This window comes from Sinohyriopsis cumingii, chromosome 16, assembly GCF_028554795.1.
Source record: "Sinohyriopsis cumingii isolate HCF-2022 chromosome 16, ASM2855479v2, whole genome shotgun sequence".
Lineage (NCBI taxonomy): Eukaryota > Metazoa > Mollusca > Bivalvia > Unionida > Unionidae > Sinohyriopsis > Sinohyriopsis cumingii.
In genome coordinates, this window is record NC_142976.1 from 61,853,683 (window position 1) to 61,879,333 (window position 25,651).

At 34.9% G+C, this 25,651-nt stretch overlaps 1 protein-coding gene across 3 annotated transcripts in view; it reads right to left on the reverse strand.

The window, feature by feature from the left end:
* LOC149780550 (solute carrier family 12 member 4-like) overlaps positions 1–25,651 on the reverse strand; it is a 241,300-nt gene that overhangs the window by 60,738 nt on the left and 154,911 nt on the right. For all 3 annotated transcript variants that reach the window (XM_089937582.1, XM_089937580.1, XM_089937583.1), the window contains 6 exons: positions 23,649–23,706; positions 22,022–22,140; positions 16,264–16,438; positions 12,773–12,871; positions 9,255–9,374; positions 3,841–3,945 (listed from right to left, as the gene is read on the reverse strand). In XM_089937582.1, the coding sequence (XP_089793708.1) occupies positions 3,841–3,945; positions 9,255–9,374; positions 12,773–12,871; positions 16,264–16,438; positions 22,022–22,140; positions 23,649–23,706 (676 nt within the window). The remainder of the gene's footprint in view (positions 1–3,840; positions 3,946–9,254; positions 9,375–12,772; positions 12,872–16,263; positions 16,439–22,021; positions 22,141–23,648; positions 23,707–25,651) is intronic.

The window sequence follows — 25,651 nt, forward strand, 5'->3', positions numbered from 1 at the left end:
GTTCTTTATGGACAAGTGTACTGCATATATAGGTTAAAGACTAATAACAAATATAAGGGTATGGACCCATCATTGCTGTCCTTAATGAGTAGGTTCCCTTAATAAGGACTATATGTCTACAAAGGCAGACTGCACTGTCAGCAACTTAAATTCTTTTGCAAATCAGCATTATGCAAAAATACACAATTTTGTGGTAATGGTCTAATGGTACTTTAACAAAAGCTAAGTGTGATGATATGCTATGCAATATAAATTGTGCACAAATGATTTAAAGGGTGATTTCTTTATTTCTGTACATGGAGATTGTTAAAGTGCACATAATATGAATGAATACAAACAATGAGGAATATTCAAATAAATTTACTGACAAAATGTCAATCACAGGAAAAGTGTGTGTGTGAGTGTGTGTTCAGCTTTCTTGGTTTCCTGATTAAATACACCACTGTAACTCATTCTCCACCATTTCTATCCACACATTTTTGAAGGACAAATGTTCCAATGGGTAAATAGTAAGAAAAAAACCATTATACATGTACCACAAATAGGCTTTGTTCCAATGGGTACATAGTGAATACAAAACATTATACCACAAATGGGCTTTGTTCTGAGTCTAACCTTATGAAATTATTTCATAAGTGTGGTAGCAGGAGAGCAAGGGTGGGAACTGACATCAAACAAATTCTTAGGCCATGGGCATATCAAATCAAGGTCTTTCTGTTATTCCACTAAGGAGAAAGTATCTATGTAGTCTTATGAACAGGTTTAGTCTTGTAGGGGGCACTTATCTTTCAACTCAAAATGACTACTCATTCTCTAACGCCCTCCCCATCTCTCTTGTTGACTCTTTCATGGGATCTCTGAAAAAGTTGATTATATTCAGTCATTCTCCATCAAGTCCAATTCTCTTTTTGAGGAGTTTCACTTTATCAAAGACTTCCATTTGATCTTTTAGAAAACAGAAGTAATAAAAGATAATACACCTTAGCAACAGCCTAGATATTATCAACTGTTCTGTGACAATGAAAACCATATCCTCCACTCAATAATAGTATGTTTCTAGTTTAAGCACTATATTTATAGCGATGAAACTAGATGTTTTTGTATGTTGCCTATGCACATTAAAGTCGAAGTCAAACAATGTAAAAAAAATTGAAAACTTTAAAAAAAATCTGTTGTGGGCATGATAATGTAATAAAGTCATCTACATGTGCATACAAACATGCCTTCAAAAGTTTATTTATCAACCTCCACTAGTTTTTGTTAAATCAGGTTAAAAGAGTTTTCATGAAATAAAATACAAATCCAAACGGTTAAAATCTGTGTAAAAATTTAAAGACTGCTGCAATGGCTTAAAAATCAAATCTGATAATCTCCATATGCATGCAAAGATGCCTATCAAATCTCATTTGTCTATCTTCCTATAAACACAAAGATGCCTATCAAATTATACTATCTCCATATTAACACATGCCTACCAAATTCTCCTATCTCCATATGAACACAAATAAGCCTATCAAATTCCATTGTCTATCTCCATATGAACACAAAGATGCCAACCAAATGTTATTGGCTATCTCCATATGAACACAAAGATGCCGATCAATTCTATTGTCTATCTCCATATGAACACAAAGATGCCTATCAAATTCTATTGTCTATCTCTATATGAACAGAAAAATGCCAACCAAATTCTATTGTCTATCTTCATATGAACACAAAGATGCCTATCAAATTCTATTGTCTATCTCTGTATGAACACAAAGATGCCAACCAAATTCTACTGTCTATTTTCATATGAACACAAAGATGCCAACCAAATTCTATTGTCTATCTCTATATGAACACAAAGATACCTATCAAATTACATTGTCTATCTCTATATGAACACAAAAGATGCCAACCAAATTTTATTGGCTATCTCCATATGAACACAAAGATGCCTATCAAATTCTATTGTCTATCTCCATATGAACACAAAAGATGCCAACCAAATTTTATTGGCTATCTCCATATGAACACAAAGATGCCTATCAAATTCTATTGTCTATCTCCGAATGAACACAAAGATACCTATCAAATTCTATTGTCTATCTCCATATGAACACAAAAGATGCCTATCAAATTTTATTGTCTATCTCCATATGAACACAAAAGATGCCTATCAAATTCTATTGTCTATCTCCATATGAACACAAAAGATGCCTATCAAATTCTATTGTCTATCTCTATATGAACACAAAAGATGCCAACCAAATTTTATTGGCTATCTCTATATGAACACAAAGATGCCTATCAAATTCTATTGTCTATCTCCGAATGAACACAAAGATACCTATCAAATTCCATTGTCTATCTCTATATGAACACAAAGATGTCTTTCAAATTACATATGAATACAAATAAGTTTATTAAGAATAATTTGTCTACCTCAAGTGGATTTAGATTAATCTCAAGGTTTTGTCAAGAAGTCTGAATCCAAAAGGTTCACAAATGTGTAGAAATTTAATTAGATTTTTGTTTGTAAAACACATGCCTCAAGTGCAAACCAAAATGTCCACAGACAAATAAGTCCAAATATGTATAAAAATGTGAAAAATTGCAATAACGAAATTAAAATCTAATGTCATTTACATGTAAGTACAACACGCCAATCAGATTTCATTTCTCTGTCTCACATGGTCTTTACTCACAAGGATTTTATCCCCAAATAGTCCAAGTTCAAAAGTTAAAATATTTCCCAAAAAATTGAAGACGTGCTATAACAACATCAAAATCTAATCAGGTCATCTACTTTTGAATACAAATATGCCTACCAATTTCATTTACCAAACTCAACTGGGTTTTGCTTAAGTGTGCTAACAGGGCTTTTGTCAAAAGAATCCAACCTGAAAATATGTTGTGATGACATGAAAATTTAATCAGATAATTAACACATGGATACAAATATTCCAGTAAATTAAATTTAGTTTTTAATGAATCTTGCCAACAAGATTCTCTGCATAGATGAATTTATGAACACAGAGATGCCAACCGATAAGTATGCTTAACAGTGATCCAACAAAAATTTTTTAGAATTCTGAAGTCGATCTGGAATGGATCAAATGTTCACTACAAGAAACAAACATCTGTATATTCAAAGGCCTATATGTATATAGTCTGTAACAATTAAGGTCCAAAGAGAATAAAGAATGTATCCATTATCTCAATTCCACAACCTTGAATTCTTTTTATACATTTTTAGTTAAACAATAGCTATAAACATTGTTTTTCCTCACAAATTATCCACATCTTTCTTTCCTTTTCACCTCTGCTGCCACTTTTATGGACTGATCAACTGGTTTCTTGCTCTGTGCACAGTTTATACATTGAGAAACTATATTCTACACATCAGTCTACCATACTGACAGTGAAATACATTTCTCCCTAACCTGAACTGAAAACCCCTCTTTAAAATTTATTTCCCATCCACATTCTGATTTTCAGTAATTTGACAGTACAATTTGGAATACAGAAGTTTCATTAAAAATTCACATTAATTCTGCAAAAATCTAGAATGGCTGTGGATGGCTAACAGATGTGACCAATCAAAATGATCCTACTGTAAGCATGGGGGGGGGGTCATAATAAAAACTGTTATAATATTCTGAAATCTAACCAGGTCATTAACATTTGCATGCAAAAATATTAGCTAATTTTCATTTATCTACACTGTCAGTGGTTTTCATGTAATCTTGCAAGCAAGATCTTTGGAATGGATCAACACACAGGTGCAAACTGTTGAGTCCCCCCAAAAAACCAAAATAAATCAGCATGTGACTGATAGGAACTTTACAACAGTACCTCCAGTTCTTGGTGTGGGGTGGACCCTGCTGAAGACGGAGAAGAGCGTATCTTGCTGCAGACATTGCAAGACCTCGGATTCCATCTCCCCACTCCTTCTCAGCTCTGAAATCAGACATTTGCAATTTGAAGAGATCCACACAAAAAACATCTTTCTCCTAACTGCATAAGAAAAACAAATGAGAATATGCTCTTTCTGAATTGCTTTCCTGTTCTACAAACCCCTACTTCCAACTCCGGGGCTAAATCACATATCTCAAAAACACTGCTGTTTAGGTTGTATTCATGTTAATGATTTCTAAATTCTGTTAGTGATGAAATCTGACATCGTAAAAATCAAAAGTTCTACAAAGTCAACAGGAAATCTGAAATACAATGAATTAAAAAAAAACAAGTGTCATAACTCATACTGAGCTTATACAATAAAAAGAAAACAAGGGTCATAACTTGTACTGAGCTTATACAATAAAATAAACAAGGGTCATAACTCACACTGAGCTTATACAATAAAATAAACAAGGGTCATAACTCATCCTGAGCTTATAGATAAACATTATGCTGTGTGCAACAGATGTCCATTGAGATACTGTTTTAATTTATTATGTTTATGGCTGGTTGATTGATATCCATTTATTGTATTTTTCATGTTTTGTCAAATAATTTGTTTTTGATTGGGAACTGTGTTTGATCCCATGGGTGCAACAATACATACAAATAATTTGATACGCAAAGTGAAATAATATGTTTAATTCTCTTTTTTAATTAGATTGTTTAAAAAGTTTGTTTTAGCTCAATTTTTTGCTTTCTCAAGTCTTCTTACTAAAACTACCCATATCAAATAGAGCTAGATATGTTTATAAAACATGAATGCCAAAAAGTTCACATCCAAAAACTGAAAATTTATATTTAAAAAAGAAGGGAAAAACTGTTGTAATGGCATGATACATCCCATCAGGTCACTTACATTATCATACTGTATTTGCCAGCCTATAAGTTGATGCAGAGTATAAGTTGAATCAGCAAATTTGGTAAATTTTCCATCCTTCATCCATAGATAAGTTGATGCTGAGTATAAGAGGCCAGATAAATACCTCGGATTGTTTTTCACTTCGTTCCACGCAGCATCGCAAATTTTATCATATCCGTAACAAAGTAACCTTTCCAGTAAGGATCATTAAATATAACGAAAAGTACCTAATTTGTTTCACACGAAGTATTTTAAATGTATTATATACTTTTAGCTAAATATAATGATGCTGACCCAAAAATTTATTGAGTTACATGGAGGATAAAACTTATGATGCTTTGTGAAATTAAATTATAATAACTTCCAGTTTTATAAATATTAAAAAAATCACTGCATGCTATTTCAGATTACCAGCAATAGGGAAATTACATTATTAATATTAAAATGCTTTTTCGAGTATGTTGGGGGGGGGGGGAGTTGGGGGGAAGAGAGATACAGAGAGAAAGGTGCATATTTATTCCATCGTATTTTTCTTCTTGCGCCTCATGATCAAAATGAGAGAGAGAGATAGAGAGAGAGTTCAGCTCTTCGTGGTATTTAATTTTTTTTTTTTACCTTAATGCCCCCATGTTGCTGAAGTTTTTGTCAAAGAGAGGAAACATTAATAAATGAAACAGTAAATGTAAACTATGAAAATACATACCATACTCCTTCAGGGTTTAACTATTCACAATAGTTATATCCATACAGACTCCATTAGGTTAGATCCCAAGAATGGCCATTTTGCAAGCTGTCTAATTTTCTTTTCAAGTATAACAAACTCTCCATTCCCAACAAATAAAATTTTGTTTAAAGCGCATGTACTCTTCCAGTACTTAGGAGGCGATTGTTTTTGATTTTTGCTCATGCTTGATGTACTTTAAATTGCTGTCGGTACCATCGGCAAGTTAAAAAATGTAATTGGCTGAGAAATGTACACGAGTAACCACATGTCATTTCCTTTCATTATATGGTATGGTATTCATAATACCCATGTGTGACCCATTTCTCTATTGGTAGCCTCGCTAATCTGATCTGGTCTGCCAAATCTTGACCTCAAACAGGTGTTAGCTTGGAATGACTGAATATAGCTGTAGCATATTTAATTAGCATGTAAATACGGTTACAAAGCCATGTAATTCTTTTAATAATGGAAGTTGCAACAAAAATTAGAAGGAATTGCTTACCTAGTGGTATTAATTGATAAGGGAATATGGTACTGCACTTGTACATGAGTAAGATCAGTCATCAGGTAAGTGAACAATACAAATTTACAATCCAGAAGACATCTGTCTGTGTCTCTCAGTGGGGCATATGTTTTATTTGATCATTAGGTGCAAGAAGAAAATTGTGACGGAATATGTCTTTGTCATGGTTATTCACCTTCTAACTTGTAAATTCTAATGCATGAATAGGTCATATTTAAACAACGTATATTAAAAACAACGTACATTACCAGTGCATGCTGCTTTAGTGCAATTACATCTATGTTAATTTTTAATACTGACGATCAAGTAATTGTTTAAGATACTCAATGTGGGATCTTATATTTTTTCATACACGATCTCTTCCCCAAAATGAAATATATTTTACACATTATTTTTTGTACTCTTGGAGAATCATTTTCCATACGAAAAATACGATAAAGCGATTCAGATGACATAATCCATATGCAAGCTGATTTGGAATATAAAACAAAACTAAAATTTTCTGGTCAAAAAGTTTCGTCTTATAGGCTCGCAAATATGGTACTAAGAAGGCTTTCAGAAATCAACATTTCAAGTCCAAAGAGTTCAAAAAAATTTAACAACTTGTAATGGTTTAAAAATCTGACAAGATCATTTACCTACCAAATTCATCGTCTACCCTGAGAAGTTTTTTGTTTAATTATGTGCTAACAACTTAAAGCCTGGTCTGACTGCATTGTTGTGTCCTTGGGAAAAGGCACCTAACAATAATATTCTCATCCTGATATAGATAATAAAATTTTACAACTGCCAATAAAACTAGTCTCTTACCCCCAAAACCCCAGTCCAAAAATGTGTAAAAAAAATCAATTAAAAAATCAAATGAGCAAGTGTTCAATGGAAACCAGTATCTCACCCGTGTTCCTATACTTATCAGCATAATCCCTGCATTTGACTTTCATAGACTTTCACAAAATCTTGAACTTTGTTGGCCATGATGCAACAAATATTTCAGCACAACAAGCAAAGTAAGAACTCCTCACAATCCAAATATAAAATTTAGACCTAAAACTGCATTATCCAAAAATTTCAAACTGATGTTGAGGATATGCAACTTTAAAAAAAAAAAAAGCAACACAAAACATTAACACTGCTGACAAGGAAAATTAGAAATAAAAATTGCAATCAACTTTTAAACTGTCTGTATTTTTAATTACTGTAGAAATACAAACCTTATATGAAAAGCAAGTAACTGTTGATGTCCGAACTTTATTATAAGCCTCAAGTCAGGTGCAAGTACAGGTAAAATTACAAATTATCTTTGCTTTGTATCTGCATTTTTTAAATGAAAAACTTTAAATATGTCAAAAAATTACTATATTCTTTAATGGTTCAGCTATATACACTTGTGTCTGTTACAAACTTTATATCAAAGTTTTAAAAAATCACAGGTCTAAAATATGGTACAATTAATAAACATCCAGTCCAGGAATACTGCAAATAAGTTTATACCCACTAAAATCTATAATAAAAGTTCACAAAACTTTCCAGCTTTTCTTGTTATTTATTCCATATGTCTGCCATCTTTTGTCCATTTATTAGCTTACACATTGTTATCTGGTGAGTACATTACCTGGTCAAGAATTACTTTCAAGAATCTTAAAAATATCTCCCTACTCATTTTGTGTTGCTGAGGTATGGGGCTGATGTCTCGTATTCTGCTTTCTCTGCACAAATCGATATCAGGTTTATACACCAACCCCATGGTCATAACCAATAGAAATAAAGAGTTTCCATTCATCATAACAGTCTTCCATTTTATCATGCAGTTGTTGTCAATCAAGTCTGCCCTATTTATTCTCTGATCTGAATAAAAATTCATCTGTAATACTGATCAAATAATAGCCTTAAATGATCTACAGGCCTGGTATTTTCCATTTCTACATTTCGTTTTCAAAATACTGCTGAAGGGGGGGGGGTGATTGTCAAGACATCTGGGTTTTTTGTTTCCATCCACCATGTACATCTGGCTTTTATTCAACATCATTATTGGGCTAAAAACTGCTTATTGATATTTCCTGTAACACTTTCCCTACTCTAATTATTTCATCTACTTCAGAATTTTCAAAATCATTGTCATTATCACAATCTTCAGCCAATATGGAATACTCATCTTAAGATGAATTGTGTTGTGGGTGCTGGCAATTTAGAGTTTTCATGGTAGCACATGTTTTAACCAGCATCTGTAAAACTTCTGTGCTAATTGCATGGCAAAGTTAAGACTGAATAAAAAAAATTGTGGAATTGACATTGTTATTTGTAACACATGTGCAATTAACATATTACTGATGCTGTTAATTGGATCATTCAGAGTTAGGTTTAATACAGGTATGTGACCTATAATAAATTCAAGGATTTATCATATAAATGAATTATAAATGTCAAGCATTACCGACATCTATGGATTTTATGCCATAAAGGTAGACAAAATTGGTTAATTTATTTATAACATATTCCACTCAAGAATGGAACTGTATTTTACACAGGCTTTATCTTTATTTTGATTATCCGTCTAATTAGTTTGGCTTGTTTATTTTACCAACGTAAAACTCTAACTCACTGACATGAAGTCACCTCTTCAGAAGGATCTGACTTATAAAATACACCCTGACTTGTAGGTGGCTAAAAAATAAATTAGCCTTTAGCAACCCTAAAATGGGGGGGGGGGATTGATGAATAGTCAAGTTGACTTATAACCGAGTCTATACAGTAAGCCAGGTCCAACTGCAAACAACACAGACCATGATCTGAAATCACATAATGTGCTGATAGATCAGGGTCTATATTTTCTGTTCTACAGAGAACTCCAAAACAAATTGCAAAGACCCAGATTTGCTGGCACATTATGTGATGACAGACCTGGGTCTATGCAGTTTGCAGTTGGATCCCACATGCATGAGAGTATATATGTTACATCGTGGACCGTGGTGCTAACTTAGAGCGTCCAGAAAGTAAAGGTCCTACTCAACATTTAACACTAAGGCATATGCAGTTTCCTTACTCCAGACTGGTACCCTGTTCCAGAAGCAACCAGTGGTATGATACCATACAGAATTGATTGGAATGAATCCAGTAAAGTAAGGAGTTGATTCTAAAAAAAATTTTATTAAAAGAATTACACTATATCCTCAATAATGAAAAGTGCTTTATGGACAACATACCCTTTATACTCTATGTATTTGTAGATACAACCAGCGAGAGCGATGGCTGCCAGGGCATAATACCAGCTAGAGATGAACATCAGGGTGATACACAGTGCCAAGCCAATCAGTGAAAGGGTCCTGAAATTCAATTAAAGTGCACTGAAAAATCTACAGCATACTTGAATTCCTAAAGAAATTCCATCTTTGCCATTATAATAGCTTAAGTCATAAATGCTGATAAAACATGCAGTGATTATTAAATGGGGTTAGCACTGTTTGCATTCAGAATACAGGTTGCCAAGCTGTTTTATAGGTCTTCAGGAATACAGGAATTTGCTATGAAAAATATAACATCTCAAGTATAAACAGCAAGTCAGCTGAAAACATCTCAAAGCACTAAGCTGCAAAAATAGAATCAATAAAAATGATATTTTGTGTATACTAGTAGAAATTATCAAACAACTACATACACGCATGCATGCATGCATGCACAACATCCCATATACAACTTTTACTGTTCTAAATGCACTGAATTTAATGTCAGTACAGTAAAACCTGTCTTGAAAGGCCACTGCTATGAGAGACCACCAGGTTTGAGGGACTATCATCTCCATGCAGATTTATTGATTAAATAGTGGTATGACCTGTTATGAGAGACCACCTGTCTTGAGAGATATTATTTTTTGGCAGAAGGGGTTGTCTGTCAAGAAAGGTTCTGCTGTATAAATTAAAATGGTGAGAAATGAATCACACGATGCCTTTCATAAACTTTGAATAATATGCTAAAAGATTTACTCTTAACATCTCCAAAACAACTGAGGAAACCTAAAAATACATTTTTCACTCTAACATGGAGAACAAATTTGAGTAAGGGCTATTCCAGTAAAGGATAATTGGGGCCTGGAAAAGACACTTTTGATATGCAGTAGTCACCTATAGATGCAATTTAGAATTTTGTATAATTTTAATATGAACTCTTTCAGGTTTCAGAGTACACTGGTGTACATTGTTTTTAAAAGTACTTTCCCAGGATACTATGTATGTTTAAATGGAACAGCCCATATGAAATACATATCACTTGATGCAGACTAGTTTGAACAATGCATCACTGGCCCTTATCAAACAGGAAAGGTATAATCTGCTTCCTCTTAGATTTCTGTCGCAAATTCACTGTGACATCTGTTTCTATTCTAGAATTCATACTCTCTAAATTAGCTAAAAATCTGTTTTGCAAAAAGACGCTTCTTCTCTAGGTACCATACAGATATAGAAAAGACAGTTCTAATGGACAAAAGCTCTTTCTTCTGCTGTTACAGTTTTATTTATTAGGTATATTGTGTTGTTCAGTATGCAGTATATTATTTAACAAACTGAAGCAAGCAATTTTATTGATAAAAAACATAACATGCAAAGATCTATTAATAACAAATGATAAATAAGACCCCAAAAAATGTTTCAAAAATATTGCCATAAAACCAAAAATAAATATTACTGATATACTAGTATACTCTAGAAGTAACGAAATGTATGGAGATGCAAATAAGTAATTTGGAGTTAAAAATTGAGCAGAGAACAATTTATTAACATAAACTGGCCATTTTAACATTTGCCATGTTGAAAACTGAATAATAAAGAAATTTTTAAGATTTTTTAAAACAATGGCAAATATAGGAATCATTAAATGTATGGAATTTATAGGAATTGACAGCCTGAGTATATACATCTACTGGCAGCCTGAGAATATACTGGCAGCTTGAGAATATATGTACAGCCTGAGAATATATGGACAGCTTGAGAATATATGTACAGCCTGAGAATATATATACAGCCTGAGAATATATGTACAGCCTGAGAATATATGGACAGCCTGAGAATATATGTACAGCCTGAGAATATATGGACAGCTTGAGAATATACTAGCAGCCAGAGAATGTAATGACAGTTTCTCATGATATACATTTTTTAAAGGAGAAATAAATTAAGCATAAAGAAGAATACATTTTCATTATGATCAAAAAGCTAATGCTGCCATTCAAAATGTGGCAAACTGCTCAGTGACCAAGACTAATGCTGGGCACGTTCAATTCTATAGCTCTGATGGCATAAGTGTTCTCACAGTAATTAAATTCTATTGCTTAAAATGTGCATGGAACATTTGGAATCTGTGCCAATAGTACAGACTGACTGAATGTGTAATCATTAAACATGGACTTCAGGGTTCATATACAAATTTAATTTTTTTCTCCACGACTTTTCTGTGTGTGTGTGTGTGTGTGTGTGTGTGTGATTTGGATTTTGAACATAGCTTTAAAAAAAATTCAGTCATATCACTATAATGTTTGAAGTGTGGCAGCTTTAGTGATGTCTAGCACTTGGTCTTCATGCCATAGACATGTAGCATCATGTCCCACCCAGTCACATTATAATGACACCAGGTGACCAGTCCTAACACTAACATCTTAATGCTGAGCACCTAGTGAGGCATATGTTAGTACCATTTTTATAAGTCTTTGGTATACTCAGATGGGTTTTGAACCCACGACCTCCTGCATCCGAGGCAGAAGTTGTAACCACGTAGGCCACCAGAGCTGTCCCATGAATTTTCTACAAGTTCTTTATGACAAATATCTGAGTATCCATGACTATATTCTTCTATGCTTACTATGAAAAGGCCAATTGCTGCATCTGTACACTGGAAATAATGATGATGGAAATAATGATGTTGAAAATAATGATGATATTTATCAACATGATAGGAGAGATAACTACATGATCACCCACTTTAACATTACAAACTGACAAGCAAGTAAATGAAGATAATGTATACTTCAATTCAGATTTAGAGAAATCAGCAAATTGGAAGACTGCCATTACCAGGATTCTGAAAATCCATTAATTTGAAATTGCTGCCTGGGGTGAAGTTAAATGACTTTTCAATTACTTTGCTCTAAAACATATTTTTCCATGATTTTTCTTGGATCTTTCATGAACATGGGAACCTTGACTTTGCTTATGCTGAGAACAATACACTGAGAACTTTAAACAAAATGCTTAAAACTAAATTGTTTGTGTAATCTGAATGCATTAAAAAAGTTTATGCATTATTATTTTCTTCTGGAGCCATGGGTGGCCAAGTGGTCTAAAGGACTCACCTTTACCGATCATTGCCTATCTCACTTTGTCTGATTGGTTTCAAGTCTCAGGCTCAGCCAATGTATGTGCGAAAGCTGCCAGTAGCTTCCTGTGGGTCAGTGGTTCTTACCGGGATTTTCCTGGGTTCTTACTCCACAAGTTATTCTGGCCACATATACAGCCTTTACTGTGCCAAGAAATGGAGTTAAACCCCAAAACAACAATTATTTTCTGATTAATTTGTTTGCAGAAATATGCATATTTAAGGTTTTTACTACAGCTCTGAATGATGTGTGCCCCTCCCCCAAGTAAATGCTGCAGTTGATATAAAATTTATACCTATCTTGCACCGTGAAGGTGAAACAAACAAAAAAAAAGCTCACATCTACCTGTCCTGCACTTACCAGTGATAGAACCTAAACCTGGGTCTCCAGTTTGGGGTCCTTAGCAATGTCTGTAGGGCACAGGCCATATTCACAAACCCATAACACATCAAGAAGAACCTGAAATATGTAATGGAATCAAAGGAATGTGTATAAAAATTATAGCTGCAATTCAACAGCACACATATACAAATATAAAGTCAGATAAGCAATGGGTATGGAAATTTAATAAAATATTTACTTGACAGCTTTCTTGTTATGCAATTCACAACATCTAACCATCATTTCATTTTCACAAATTTAGTGAATTTGGCACATTTAAACATACAATTTTCACAACAGCTTCATTTTATTGGGGGTGGGGGACACTGAAATTATTTGTCCTAAGTTTCACTGGTTACTCTTTATCTTCATGATACTGATTATTCAATATAATTACATTATTATAACAGTATGTTTATCATGATTTCATGAGACATAAAGTGCCAACTGCAATCCACTCATGTCACATATTTATGAGATGATACTCTTTTTCCAGTCAATATACTATACTGATTATAGTGATCACCTGAGTCACATAGTCATGAGAGATAATACTGTTTTTCCAATCAATATACTATACTGACTATAGTGATCCACATGTGTCACATAGTCATGAGAGATGATATACCTTTTCCAGTCAACATATACACTGATTATAGTGATCAACTTGTCACACGGTCATTAGAGATGATACACCTTTTCCAATCAGCATGTACACTGATTATAGTGATCCACTTGTGTCACATATTAATGAGAGATGATATTCCTTTCCAATCAACATACTATACTGATTATAGTGATCCACTTGTGTCACATATTCATGAGATGATATACCTTTGCAATCAACATACTATACTGATTATAGTGATCCACTTGTGTCACAAATTCATGAGAGATGATATACCTTTGCAATCAACATACTATACTGATTATAGTGATCCACTTGTGTCACAAATTCATGAGAGATGATATACCTTTGCAATCAACATACTATACTGATTATAGTGATCCACTTGTGTCACAAATTCATGAGAGATGATATACCTTTCCAATCAACGTACTATACTGATTATAGTGATCCACTTGTGTCACATATTCATGAGAGATGATATACCTTTGCAATCAACATACTATACTGATTATAGTGATCAACTTGTGTCACAAATTCATGAGAAATGATATACCTTTTCCATCAACATATACACTGATTATAGTATCTTCCACTGGTGTCACAAACTCATATGAGATGATACTCCTTTTCCTAACATATTATACTGATCAGAGTTTGAACTATTGATGTCACAAAATCATAGATAATATTCCTTTTCCAATGAACATATTGTACTGATTATAGTGTGATCCATTTATGTCACAAACTCATGAGAGATAAAACACCTTTTCCACTCAACTTTCATATTGATTTATAGTGTCATCCACTGGTATAACGAACTGAAGAGAACCAATACATCTATTCAAACCAACATATATATACTGATTATAGTGTGATCCACCACTGTCACAACCTTACGAGCAATTATACTCCTATTCCAATCAACATACTATACTGATTACAGTATGATTCTCTGATGTTACAAATTTAACAAGAGCTGATACATCTGTCTCAATCAACATATATACTGATCATAGTGTGATCCACTAATGTCACAAACTTGTGAGAGATGATACACTTTTCCAATCAACATACTATACTGATTATAGCATGAACCACTAGTGTCACAAACTCACAAGTGATGACAGTCCTTTTCCAAACATGCTATACTGATTACAGCATGAACCGCTAGTGTCACAAGCTCACAAGTGATGACAGTCCTTTTCCAAACATACTTTGCTGATTACAGCATGAACCGCTAGTGTCACAAGCTCACAAGTGATGACAGTCCTTTTCCAAACATACTATGCTGATTACAGCATGAACCGCTAGTGTCACAAGCTCACAAGTGATGACAGTCCTTTTCCAAACATACTATGCTGATTACAGCATGAACCACTAGTGTCACAAGCTCATAAGTGATGACAGTCCTTTTCCAAACATACTATGCTGATTACAGCATGAACCACTAGTGTCACAAGCTCACAAGTGATGACAGTCCTTTTCCAAACTTACTATGCTGATTACAGCATGAACCGCTAGTGTCACAAGCTCACATGTGATGACAGTCCATTTTCAAACATGCTATACTGATTATACTTTATACCTTTAAAGAATAAACATTTTTTTTAATTGATTATTGGAACTATAAAGGATATGATGGCAGGGTGATGAGGCACTGCATGACATATACATAGATAACATTTCCTATTTCTGTATTGACAATACACATAGACACTGTTATTCTTGTGAATGTTTTACCTTCAATTCATTCTGTGTCAGTAACAGTAATATGAATCCACGTTTAGTTTGGAGAATTTTTTTGATACAGGTGGTTGACTGACCAAGAGCGGCAAAAAATAAATGATATTTAATGCCAAGGCAATTAGATGCATAATGTCTTGCTCAGGGGCAAACCACAATAGCTTCCCCTGGACAATCTGATAAGATTGCTCAATACCACCCCTGAGTAATGGCAGATCATTACCAGTATTGAAATTGACTACAATATTTACACAGTAAAGTTGAGCGCCAGTGTCCAGACTGGCTATGATACTGACATAGCAATGATGGATGCCATAGTGTCCAGACTGTCTATGATAGTTATATAGTAATGTTGGGTGCCACAGTGTCCAGACTGGCTATGACACTTATATAGTAATGATGGGTACCAATGTCCATATTGGCTACGATACATAGTAATGATGGGTGCCAATGTCCATATTGGCTATGATACATAGTAATGATGGGTGCCAATGTCCAGAATGGCTATGATACATAGTAATGATGGGTGCCAATGTCCAGAATGGCTATGATACATAGTAATGATGGGTGCCAATGTCCAGAATGGCTATGATACATAGTAATGATAGGTGCCAATGTCCAGAATGGCTATGATACATAGTAATGATGGGTGCCAAGGTCCATATTGGCTATAATACATAGTAATGATGGGTGCCAATGTCCAGAATGGCTATGAGACTTGTATAACAATGATGGATGCCACAGTGTCCAGAATGGCAATGATACTTACATTGTGATGATGGGTACCACAATATCCAGACTGGCTATGACACTTACATAGCAATGATGGGTGCCAAAGTGACCAGAATGGCTATGATACTTATATAGCAATGATGGGTGCCAGTGTCCAGACTGGCAATGATACTTACATAGAAATGATGGGTGCCACAGTGTCCAGATTGGCTATGATACTTACATAGCTATGATGGGTGTCACAGTGTCCAGGCTGGCATCAATACTTACATAGTAATGATGGGTGCCACAATGTCCAGACTGGCTATGATACTTACATAGCAACGATGGGTGTCACAGTGTCCAAGCTGGCATCGATACTTACATAGTAATGATGGGTGCCACAATGTCCAGACTGGCTATGAGGATGGCAAGTTCTGAGATTACAGCAGTCAGTAACAGGGCTCTAAATGGCTCCCCTCTCTTTGTGGTCACAGCAAACATGTTCATGAAGGGTATCACACCATCATTAGCAATGGCCTGTAGGAGGCGTGGAGCACCTGTGGATTACATCAGAGCAATAGAAGATCTTACTTTTGTGCACATTTCACATGAAATTAATAAGTTGTATTTAATTTCAATCTTTTGCTTGCTTTGAAATTATGCACTGACAACAAGTCTAATAAATTTCTTTGAAACAAGGACATGTGCATGATGTTATGTATCACATTATGAATTATTCAATAAAATCACAAACTAGTGCAGCAAATGACACTTAAAAAAACCATTAAAAAAATTCCATGGATGTTACACCTTTGTCCAACATGACATCCTAAATTATTTGTTACATCTAATATCATCTGATGATATTATCACTTGATGCAGTTAAGATCCAGAACCACTCAAATAAATTTTCGGGAAATATGATGATCATAGTCTGGTGAAACAAACGGAGCCTAGCTCCCACAAGAGGGTCACCTGTGTATGGCATGTCAATGATGGTTGGCAGGAGGCTTCAGGGTGAAGAAACCTTGGAGGAGTTTGGACATATGACCACCTATAACTCACCTGACCATGAAAAAGGTTGTCATTGCTGTTGGGAGACACTCCTGTGATCTTTATGGCATCAATCATCCCTTTTCTGGTATGCTCCCTGATTGGGATGTGCAGATAGGGGCCTGCACAGATAGTTGAAGGAGCAACTACTGTGCAGCCTGCTTTCTCACCTCCTCAATTCAACCCCTGAACAGATGGGAAGAACCAAAAGGGAGGGAGCAATTGTCACCACAAGATGTTTTTTCGGAGAAGACCCTAGAACTGTCTCTCTTTATCAAATCCAGGTCACTTGAGGCCAATAAGGCATTCTCCATCATGAGGTGAACAGCGCTATTGACTAGTGTTGTTCCAATTGTCAATTATAATAGATCATCAGTTGGTTGAGCGAACCAATAAGATACTCGATTGTGAAACTCCATAATCGATTATGTGTAAAGGGAGACTACTTTTTAATTGTATGCAAAGCACAAAGGTTAGTAAAACTCCCAGCCACTAAAGTTGACCTGAAATTTATTAATTCCCTTCACAACTACAAATATAAAACCATATGATATTTCATAGGTGCAAAATTTCATAATTAGGAACATATAGCCATTATTACATGATCAAGTTGTTAAATTGTTGAGTTAATAAATTTAATCACATTTTGATATGTTTCAGTTTTAAATGCAACATTATTTGTAGTATTTGTAAACAATGACAAACAAGAAAACCATGTCCTTCTACACTTAAAATTATAGACACATCACATATGAATGATTTTTGGGGATTTTAGCAGTATTTCAGTTGCATATGACTTATCATCCATAAAAAGTGCGTTCATTTAACAAAGATGTAGAACATAAATAACACACAACACAATAGACAAAAATGTAATATTATTATCAGGTTAAAGTATACATGTCATTAAAAGAGATTACTCCTCTACATTTACTAACATCTTGAACTGTTGATCAAAGATATAACTGAATAACAAACAAAAATTAAAATTTGCTCTTAGTAACCGATTATAATCAATTATCAGTTGGTTAAGTGGAACTGATTATCGATTATGAATTTCTGACCGATTCCCATCACTACTATTGACTACCTTGTTGGTATGACTTACTTGATCCCAGACCTGGTCACTTTTGGCACTCTTGGAGAGGTGAGAGTTCCCTAGAGATGCCAGGTCTAGTAAAGAAGTCAAAGGAATGTTTCTGACCAACTCAGATGTGGTGCTAAACACTTGTCTGTCCACTTATAACCGAGTAGGGCAGACATGGCAGTTGTAGCAATGTTCTTGTCAAGGCTAGGTACATCAGAATAACAAGCATCAGAATGTGATTTGTACAAGCAAGTTGAAAAAGTTGCAGGCAATGGACTTACCAAAAAGAATTCTCTTCAGTTACCAATGTCACATACTTTATTAAAGAAACATTGTGCCAAATTCTTAAGGATGGATGGCACTGAGGCATTGACTTTGTAAGTAGGATTCAGAGGAGGGTATTCTTATGGGTGAAAGTTGAGAAAAACCATGATACCAAAAAGTAGGCCAGGGATCCAGGGGCCCCCTTTTTGGGTCCAGGGAAAATCGGGGGGGGGGGAGGTGAGACAAATCCCTCCAAAGCTAAAAAAGTAGTAAATTTGACACTATATTTTGCATGAAAATTGTAAATGAACAATGCAAAATTCTGAGACTTTAATATCATGCAAATATCCAGTGAATCACTAACACACAAATTTCTCATTGCAAACTTTAAAAAAATGTGCTTCCTTTACCACAAAACAAGTTTTCCATTATTATTCTGAAAATGTGAAAATTCAGGAGCTGAACATAAAATTCAAATGGAAATATTTGCTACATTATAAATCAGGATGTACTGCACAAACATGACAATAGCTCTATGAAACATTTAATTTGTTGCATAAACCCTCGACTCTCTTTCAGTTAGCAAATAAACACAACTGCTTATTTTAAAAGGCTGACTTTAAACAATTTCATTTTCATTCACTTAGTCAACAAATAATATTTTCCCAGCATTAAATCTGTTAGCAAGAGCTGCTTTTGTATGTTGACTGTCTTTTATGTTTCAAAGTCATTCTCCTGTTCCCACCATTAAAGTTGGTCAGCATAAATACATTGTATAAACTTGCTGAAATAGACAGTGCATTTTCCTCGATACAGGACCAGCAGTTGTGAGAAGTAGACAGTTATGCTTTGAAGTGTAAAGTCAGGAAAAAGGAGTGTGTTTTTCTTTAGCCATTTATACATTTGCAACAGTACTGAATTGGAGAGAATACAAAAAAAAAAAATACAATTATTGTTAAGAAAATTTATCATGGGCAAAATTCCAGTCATTCTGACTAAAGACTACCAAGCCATGATAAAACAACAAATTATTTTTTTTAAAAATCTTTCTATGAAGCAAGGAGCAAGGGGATAGAGAAAACAATGGTAGAATAACAAGGTGTCTCACTGAAATAATTCAGCACCCTCTATCTGCAATCATTTCTATGAGGCAAATATAGGGATCAAATAGCAGTGGAATATAACGACTGAATTATTGGGTTTCCGTAGAGGGACTGAATTATGGAGTGAAGTATGAACTTCATGATTCAGCAGAACACATCCGAGGAGCCTCAAGTGAATTGAATAACACATGAAAACTTCAGTTTGCTCGCTCATATGACAGAGAACTTTCACCCATGCATTCTGATCGAGGTTTATTTTGTAAATTTCTTTGACTGCCACTTGAAAACTTAATTCTGTTCTTTCCATGATTGGATCAGAATGTTCAGGCATATTCATATCTCCAGCTACACTGAATGTGGGACATTCCTCCTTCTGTATGCTGCTCTGCATTCACGGGTATAGCATTCCACATAACAACGATGGACGCCAAACCATCACCATGGGTAAAAGAAGTTCTACCTGTAGGATATGATATTAGTGCCAGCATTATCATGTCCAGCATAGAATGTGATTCGGTTGGTGAATGCCAGTCCAGTATTAAGTTTGAGCAGGTCAAATGGCTCCCCAACATGATGCCAGTTGTACATGTACAGGTATCATGGAAATGGTCAGTTTGCTGGGCATATGATGCCATCGCTGTAGGAACTGTCAAAAGACATGGGTGGGTGGATGGATGGTAAGGATGGATGGATCGCTAGTCCGAAATGACAGATTCATGACTGCCAAAACCTTACATTGATTGTCTGCATGGCTAGTCTGGTTGGTCAGTAGCCAGGTCTGCATATGGAGTACAAAACTGGACTTGCAGGCCAGTCTGGCTGGCAAGGTTGAAAAGTAAATTCATGTGCCTGGCTTCAGTGTTACTAATTCCATTCATGCGTTAGGTGAAGATAGTGTATTTATGCCAAGTGGGCTGACAATTTGTGCCTTCATGCATCTCACTTGACAAGATTCTTGATGACCTAGCTTGCTGTGACTTGTGCCATTGTGTCAACTAGATTTAAGTCCTAACTGTCGCGGATGAAATTCTCTGTATCTCTGTGGTAAGTGAGAGAGGCATCTTGATGTTCCCCATAAAATTGATTCAAGATTCTGATTCACAAGAACACTTAGCATTTCATGCTCAGGCAATTTTTAATATGTTATTTTTTTCATGGCCCTTCAATTGCTTTTTCAAGATATTGGACCTAATGTCTTCTGTCCCCACTAAACACATGCTACATGTGTGTGAAAAAGAGCACTTTGTGTAGGCATGGCATGTCTCAAGGTTATTGTCCCTAACTTTAAAGCATCTACACTTCTTGCACTTGATTGATATCTCAGTAATGCAACAGAGAAAAAAAATCACACAAGTACATACAACAAATGTACAAAGTGTTGAAATGAGTGAACCTATGCTAAGGAAACAATGAAAGAAGTGCATAATAACTGAATATTAACAGTGTAATAAAACTATACTTGTGAAAATTGAGTGTTACAATCAATATCACATGGAAAATAGTGACTGCTAAAAATTATCAAGAATACATTTAATGGGCATAATGTATAAACATATTCTGACTCATTATACCTCTGAAAATATATGATGAATGGTCCAAAATTAAATATAGATTCACTGCATTCTTGGAGGAATTCTTCACAAATGCAAGTTAAAATTTAAACTGGTTATGTCTGGTATACCAGCTGCCATCTAGCAGAAACAGAAAAATAAAATTGTAGAGTTATTTCCCTTTATCTATATGCTGAATTGATGTTGATGGAAAGATTTTTGGAAGGGCTGGATTCAGAGACAGCAGAGAGTAATCCCTAATGTTAATGCAATCAGGTAATATATTTAACAGAGAAATGGCAAAGAGACATACCCCACACTCCTTAGTATACAGTTTGCCAAAGAGAACCCTCACACCTTGAATATGCAACCTGTTGCCTTGATAATGAAACGGTCTCGTTGCAAGTCTAACCACAAAAAACTGAAGTTGATTTATTTAAAAATATCAACACTTCATTGGTATCAATTGCTTTCTTTCCATAGGATGCATTTCCTCTTTCAAATTTATAGAAATCACATTATTTGTAACAGTTTCAGGGCAAAAAAGCAAGAAATACTGAAACAGCAGTGTGTTACAAATACTGCCCAACATCTGGACTATTTTGTTCTCAAAAGTTTTATAATGATTCAAGCACCCCATAAAAAGTGCACCCATACTTATCTAATAGTCATGGAAGAGCACTACTCATACGCTTTATGGACAGTGTACTCTGAATGAAGGTTTCCTTTATAACAGACCACTCGGTGGCCTAAGTGGTTAAAGTGTCTGCCTCGGATGCAGGAGGTCACGGGTTTCAACCCCGGCTGAGTCATAACAAAATTGGTACTAGCAGCTGCCTCACTTGGTGCTCAGCATTAAGAGGTTAGTGTTAGGACTGGTCAGTCTAGTGTCATTATAATGTGACTGGGTGGGACTTGATGCTACATGTCTGTGGCATGATGCCCCAGTGTTAGACATCACTGCCACAATGCAGACATCATAATGATATGACTAATACAAATTTAAAGCCATGTTAAAAATATAAATCATGCACATGCTCCTTATAGCAGGTTTCAATGACTATGAATTGTGTTAGTCACTACCTGTCAGACTCTGCAGCCCCGCCCCCAGTGTGGAGAGGAATGAGCCTATCAAAATGACCCACTTCGTTGGCCAGGCCAGGTATGCCACGACCAGGCCCCCGGCTATACTCTCCCCATACCTGTAATACAAACAAACACAGAATGACTTTACTGTTAATTGCAAACATGAGTAGCATATTAATACAAATACTTGATAATAACGCACCAGGCTAATTATTTTTAATAATTAAAGATCATATACACGGCTAATTATTTTTATGGTAAATATAAAATGCTGTATTTAAAAAAGATTTTATGTATGAAAATTACCGCTCCCATGGCCTAGTGGTTTGAGTGTCTGCCTCCGATTTGGGAGCTCAAACCCCAGCCGAGTCATACCAAAGACTTATAAAAATGAAATGGCATTAATGGCTGCCTCACTAGCCACTCAGCATTTATTGTACACCTAATGACTTTTAAATGGTAAGTAAGATTAAAATGTTATATATATATATATATATATATATATATATATATATATATATATATATATATATATATATATATATATATATATATATAATTACCATATATACTCATGAATAAGATGAATCCAACTAAAAAGAATATATATCTTAATCTGATGGTGCATTATGCAATGGCAGATCAGGGTCTATGTTGTTTGTCCTACTGATTAGTACTAACAAAATGAATAGAATCAGATATGCAAATGAATTTAGGCAAAGTCATATCTGGATCTATGCAGTTTGTCAGGTGAATCTGACATGTAGCTGAGCATTTTCAGTAACTGGTATAAAAAATATAAACTGTAACAACTGCTTTAAATCTATATCCTGTCCTCTAAAAACAGAATTACAAACCAAATTATGAAATGTGCACAAAACAAAATCTTCAATAGGTGTAGTGCTATATGTAAGCATTTGAATGGTACAGCCGATTCCAAACAGCATTTACCAATAAACCTGTTGTCTCTGTCTTGTTCCATTTAACCCTGACCATTTAGGTGTCTACACCAACAGCTATTGCTTATTTCCTTCATGTATTGCAATTAATAACCATGCATAATTTCAAAATCAGCAATTATAAAAAATTTAACATCTGAACTTTCCCATGCTCTGTACCCTAGTTACTTCACCATAAACTGGGAAACTTTTGTGGTCATATTTATTTTTGTTCCTATCCTGAGAAACTGATTTAGCACAAATTAAAAAACACAAAATGCAAAACAAAAAAAACTAGACAAATACATTAAACTATCTCTGAAGCACACTTTAACACCACGAAAATGTATTAAATAACTATTAAGTTGAAATATACTGTATATCCTTACATACAAAGCCAACTGCAAACAATACAGACTTAAATCTCCCACTGAATAATGTACCTTCATATCAGGGTCTATTTTGTTCTACTGATGAATCCCAACACAATGCAAAAACCCTGCTGGACATTATGTGATGGCAGATTTGGGTCTGTGCAGTTTGCGGTTGGACTGAACTTATAAGTGAGTATATATATATATAATAAGCTTGCTCGGAAGTTTTTTTCGGTGCACTATTAGGAAAGCATGGGAGCTGTAGGAAGAATGATGACTGACATCACCGTGATTTCAAGATGACCCACTTACTTATCTCGCAGTAAGCCTCCATCCACTGTTCCAGCAACGAAAAGTGCACATGACATATCTAACAGGAAGTCAAGAAAAATTCTGAATACAAAAACATGGTGTTCACAGAAGTTTGTCTACTTGTACATTTGCGTCTATGTACTCCATCTACCTGATTACAAAATCACACAGAACTCAGTATCTCACCTGTGTGTGTTGATGTAACTACCTGTACTTGACTACAAGGACATATTGTCTGCAGAACTTGGTAGCTCACCTGTGCCTGTGTACTGATGTAACCTTCATATCTGACTTAATTAACATAATCTTTAAAATAAAACATTAATATTTCTCATGTCACTGCCAACACTGATGAAAAAGTTCACAGGCAACACAAAAACAGCCTAAAAATGTTTTTGTAATGTTATATAATTCCAATTTTTATGACTTGTCTGCATTTTCTACTTCTATTGGATGTAAACAGTCACGTTATACTGATGTGGAATTTTTTACAAATCGATAAATTCTGTAGATTACTTTTGGTTCCTTGTTTCTGGTAAATTTATGTGACGTTTTTTCTATATTAATGCCTTAATAATAATAAATACAATCCCAATTAGCAATTAAAACAATATAATTGCACAGACCATAATGCACTCAAATACTCTCTCCTTTTGCCGAAGAAGGCATAAGGCAGGCTATACAAGCCAATCTTCAGAACTGATTGCTATTTGCTTTTGATAACATGTTCTAGTAGATATTAAAAGTCAGGGTCATATGAAGAACAAGGGATCTCACTAAAATGGACACAAGTTGGCTTCTAAAAAATCAAAATGCGAAGAAAGCAAGAACAACAAAAGATATAACAATATGCATGCGTAATGTTATAAACAGGAATAGCCTGGTTTAAACAGTATCAATATGGCTATGTATTCTGTTGCAATGAAGAAGCTAATGAAAAAACTTTGAGTTATCTAAAAGTGAACGATTTGTTAATGAAATCTGCTGATATGATAAGAGAGAAAAAGTAAATATGAATTACAAGTCCTTTGGACTTTTTTTTACCTTGTGAGTGATTAGGCAAAATTTACACATCGATAAATACCCAACCATGATTATTTAATCCTATAGTACAATGTATCAAGACATAGTTTGCTGAAGCTGAAGACATGTGTCACAATGAAAAAATGTAGTGGGGTGGGATGGGGTAAAAAAAATTCAGTGATGTAATGCTTACCTGGGGGGGAGGGAACTAATTTCAATGAAGTAATACTTATCTGTAGCTATTGCATAGCTTGTAGTTTTTTGGGTGGAAAATACCCCAACAGTATGACAAGAATTCGTCCTGCCCTTAGGGTGAATCAAAAGTTTATAGAACAAGAGACATCTCTTTACACTGTGAAGCAAAGTCCTTTGGAAAACCAGTTTAATTGTAACTGAGTGCAGAGCAACAAGAGATGTGGTTGAGTTAGTCCCAGAAAGTTTTTGTTTGGAGGATACTTGGGGGTAAGAGCGACTTGAATCCATAACTTGAAATTGAAGCTAAAGGACAGTCCTAAGTAGCAGGCTCAATAGGTGGGGCAGAATGACTCTCTACCTTCCTGAAGCATTTGGAGGAACCCCATCCCTATATTCTGAATGAAGGTCATGAGAGAAAGATATAGGTCCAGACCTGCCAACCCTGACGAGTCTGTCTCAGTAAGGCAGTTGATTTTGTTCCGTAAGATTGCCCACTTTTCAGCTGGAAAACGTAATTAAAATTTTGATGCATCAACAATAACCATTATGTTCAACTGGAAAGTTTGTGAAGTATGTGTAGACTTTATTTACCACTAGTACAGTTGCATAAACTCTAGTTCCGAACCCTATGCAGCTCAACGGCTTGTTGCTCTCTCTCAACCTGACATAATTCTTAGAAAATCTTTTCTATTTCACATTACGATTGCAATCATATCTCCTGCCATGAAACTTACTCAAATTGGCACATGATGTCCAATAAACGTAATTGTGTCCTCTCCAGCTCT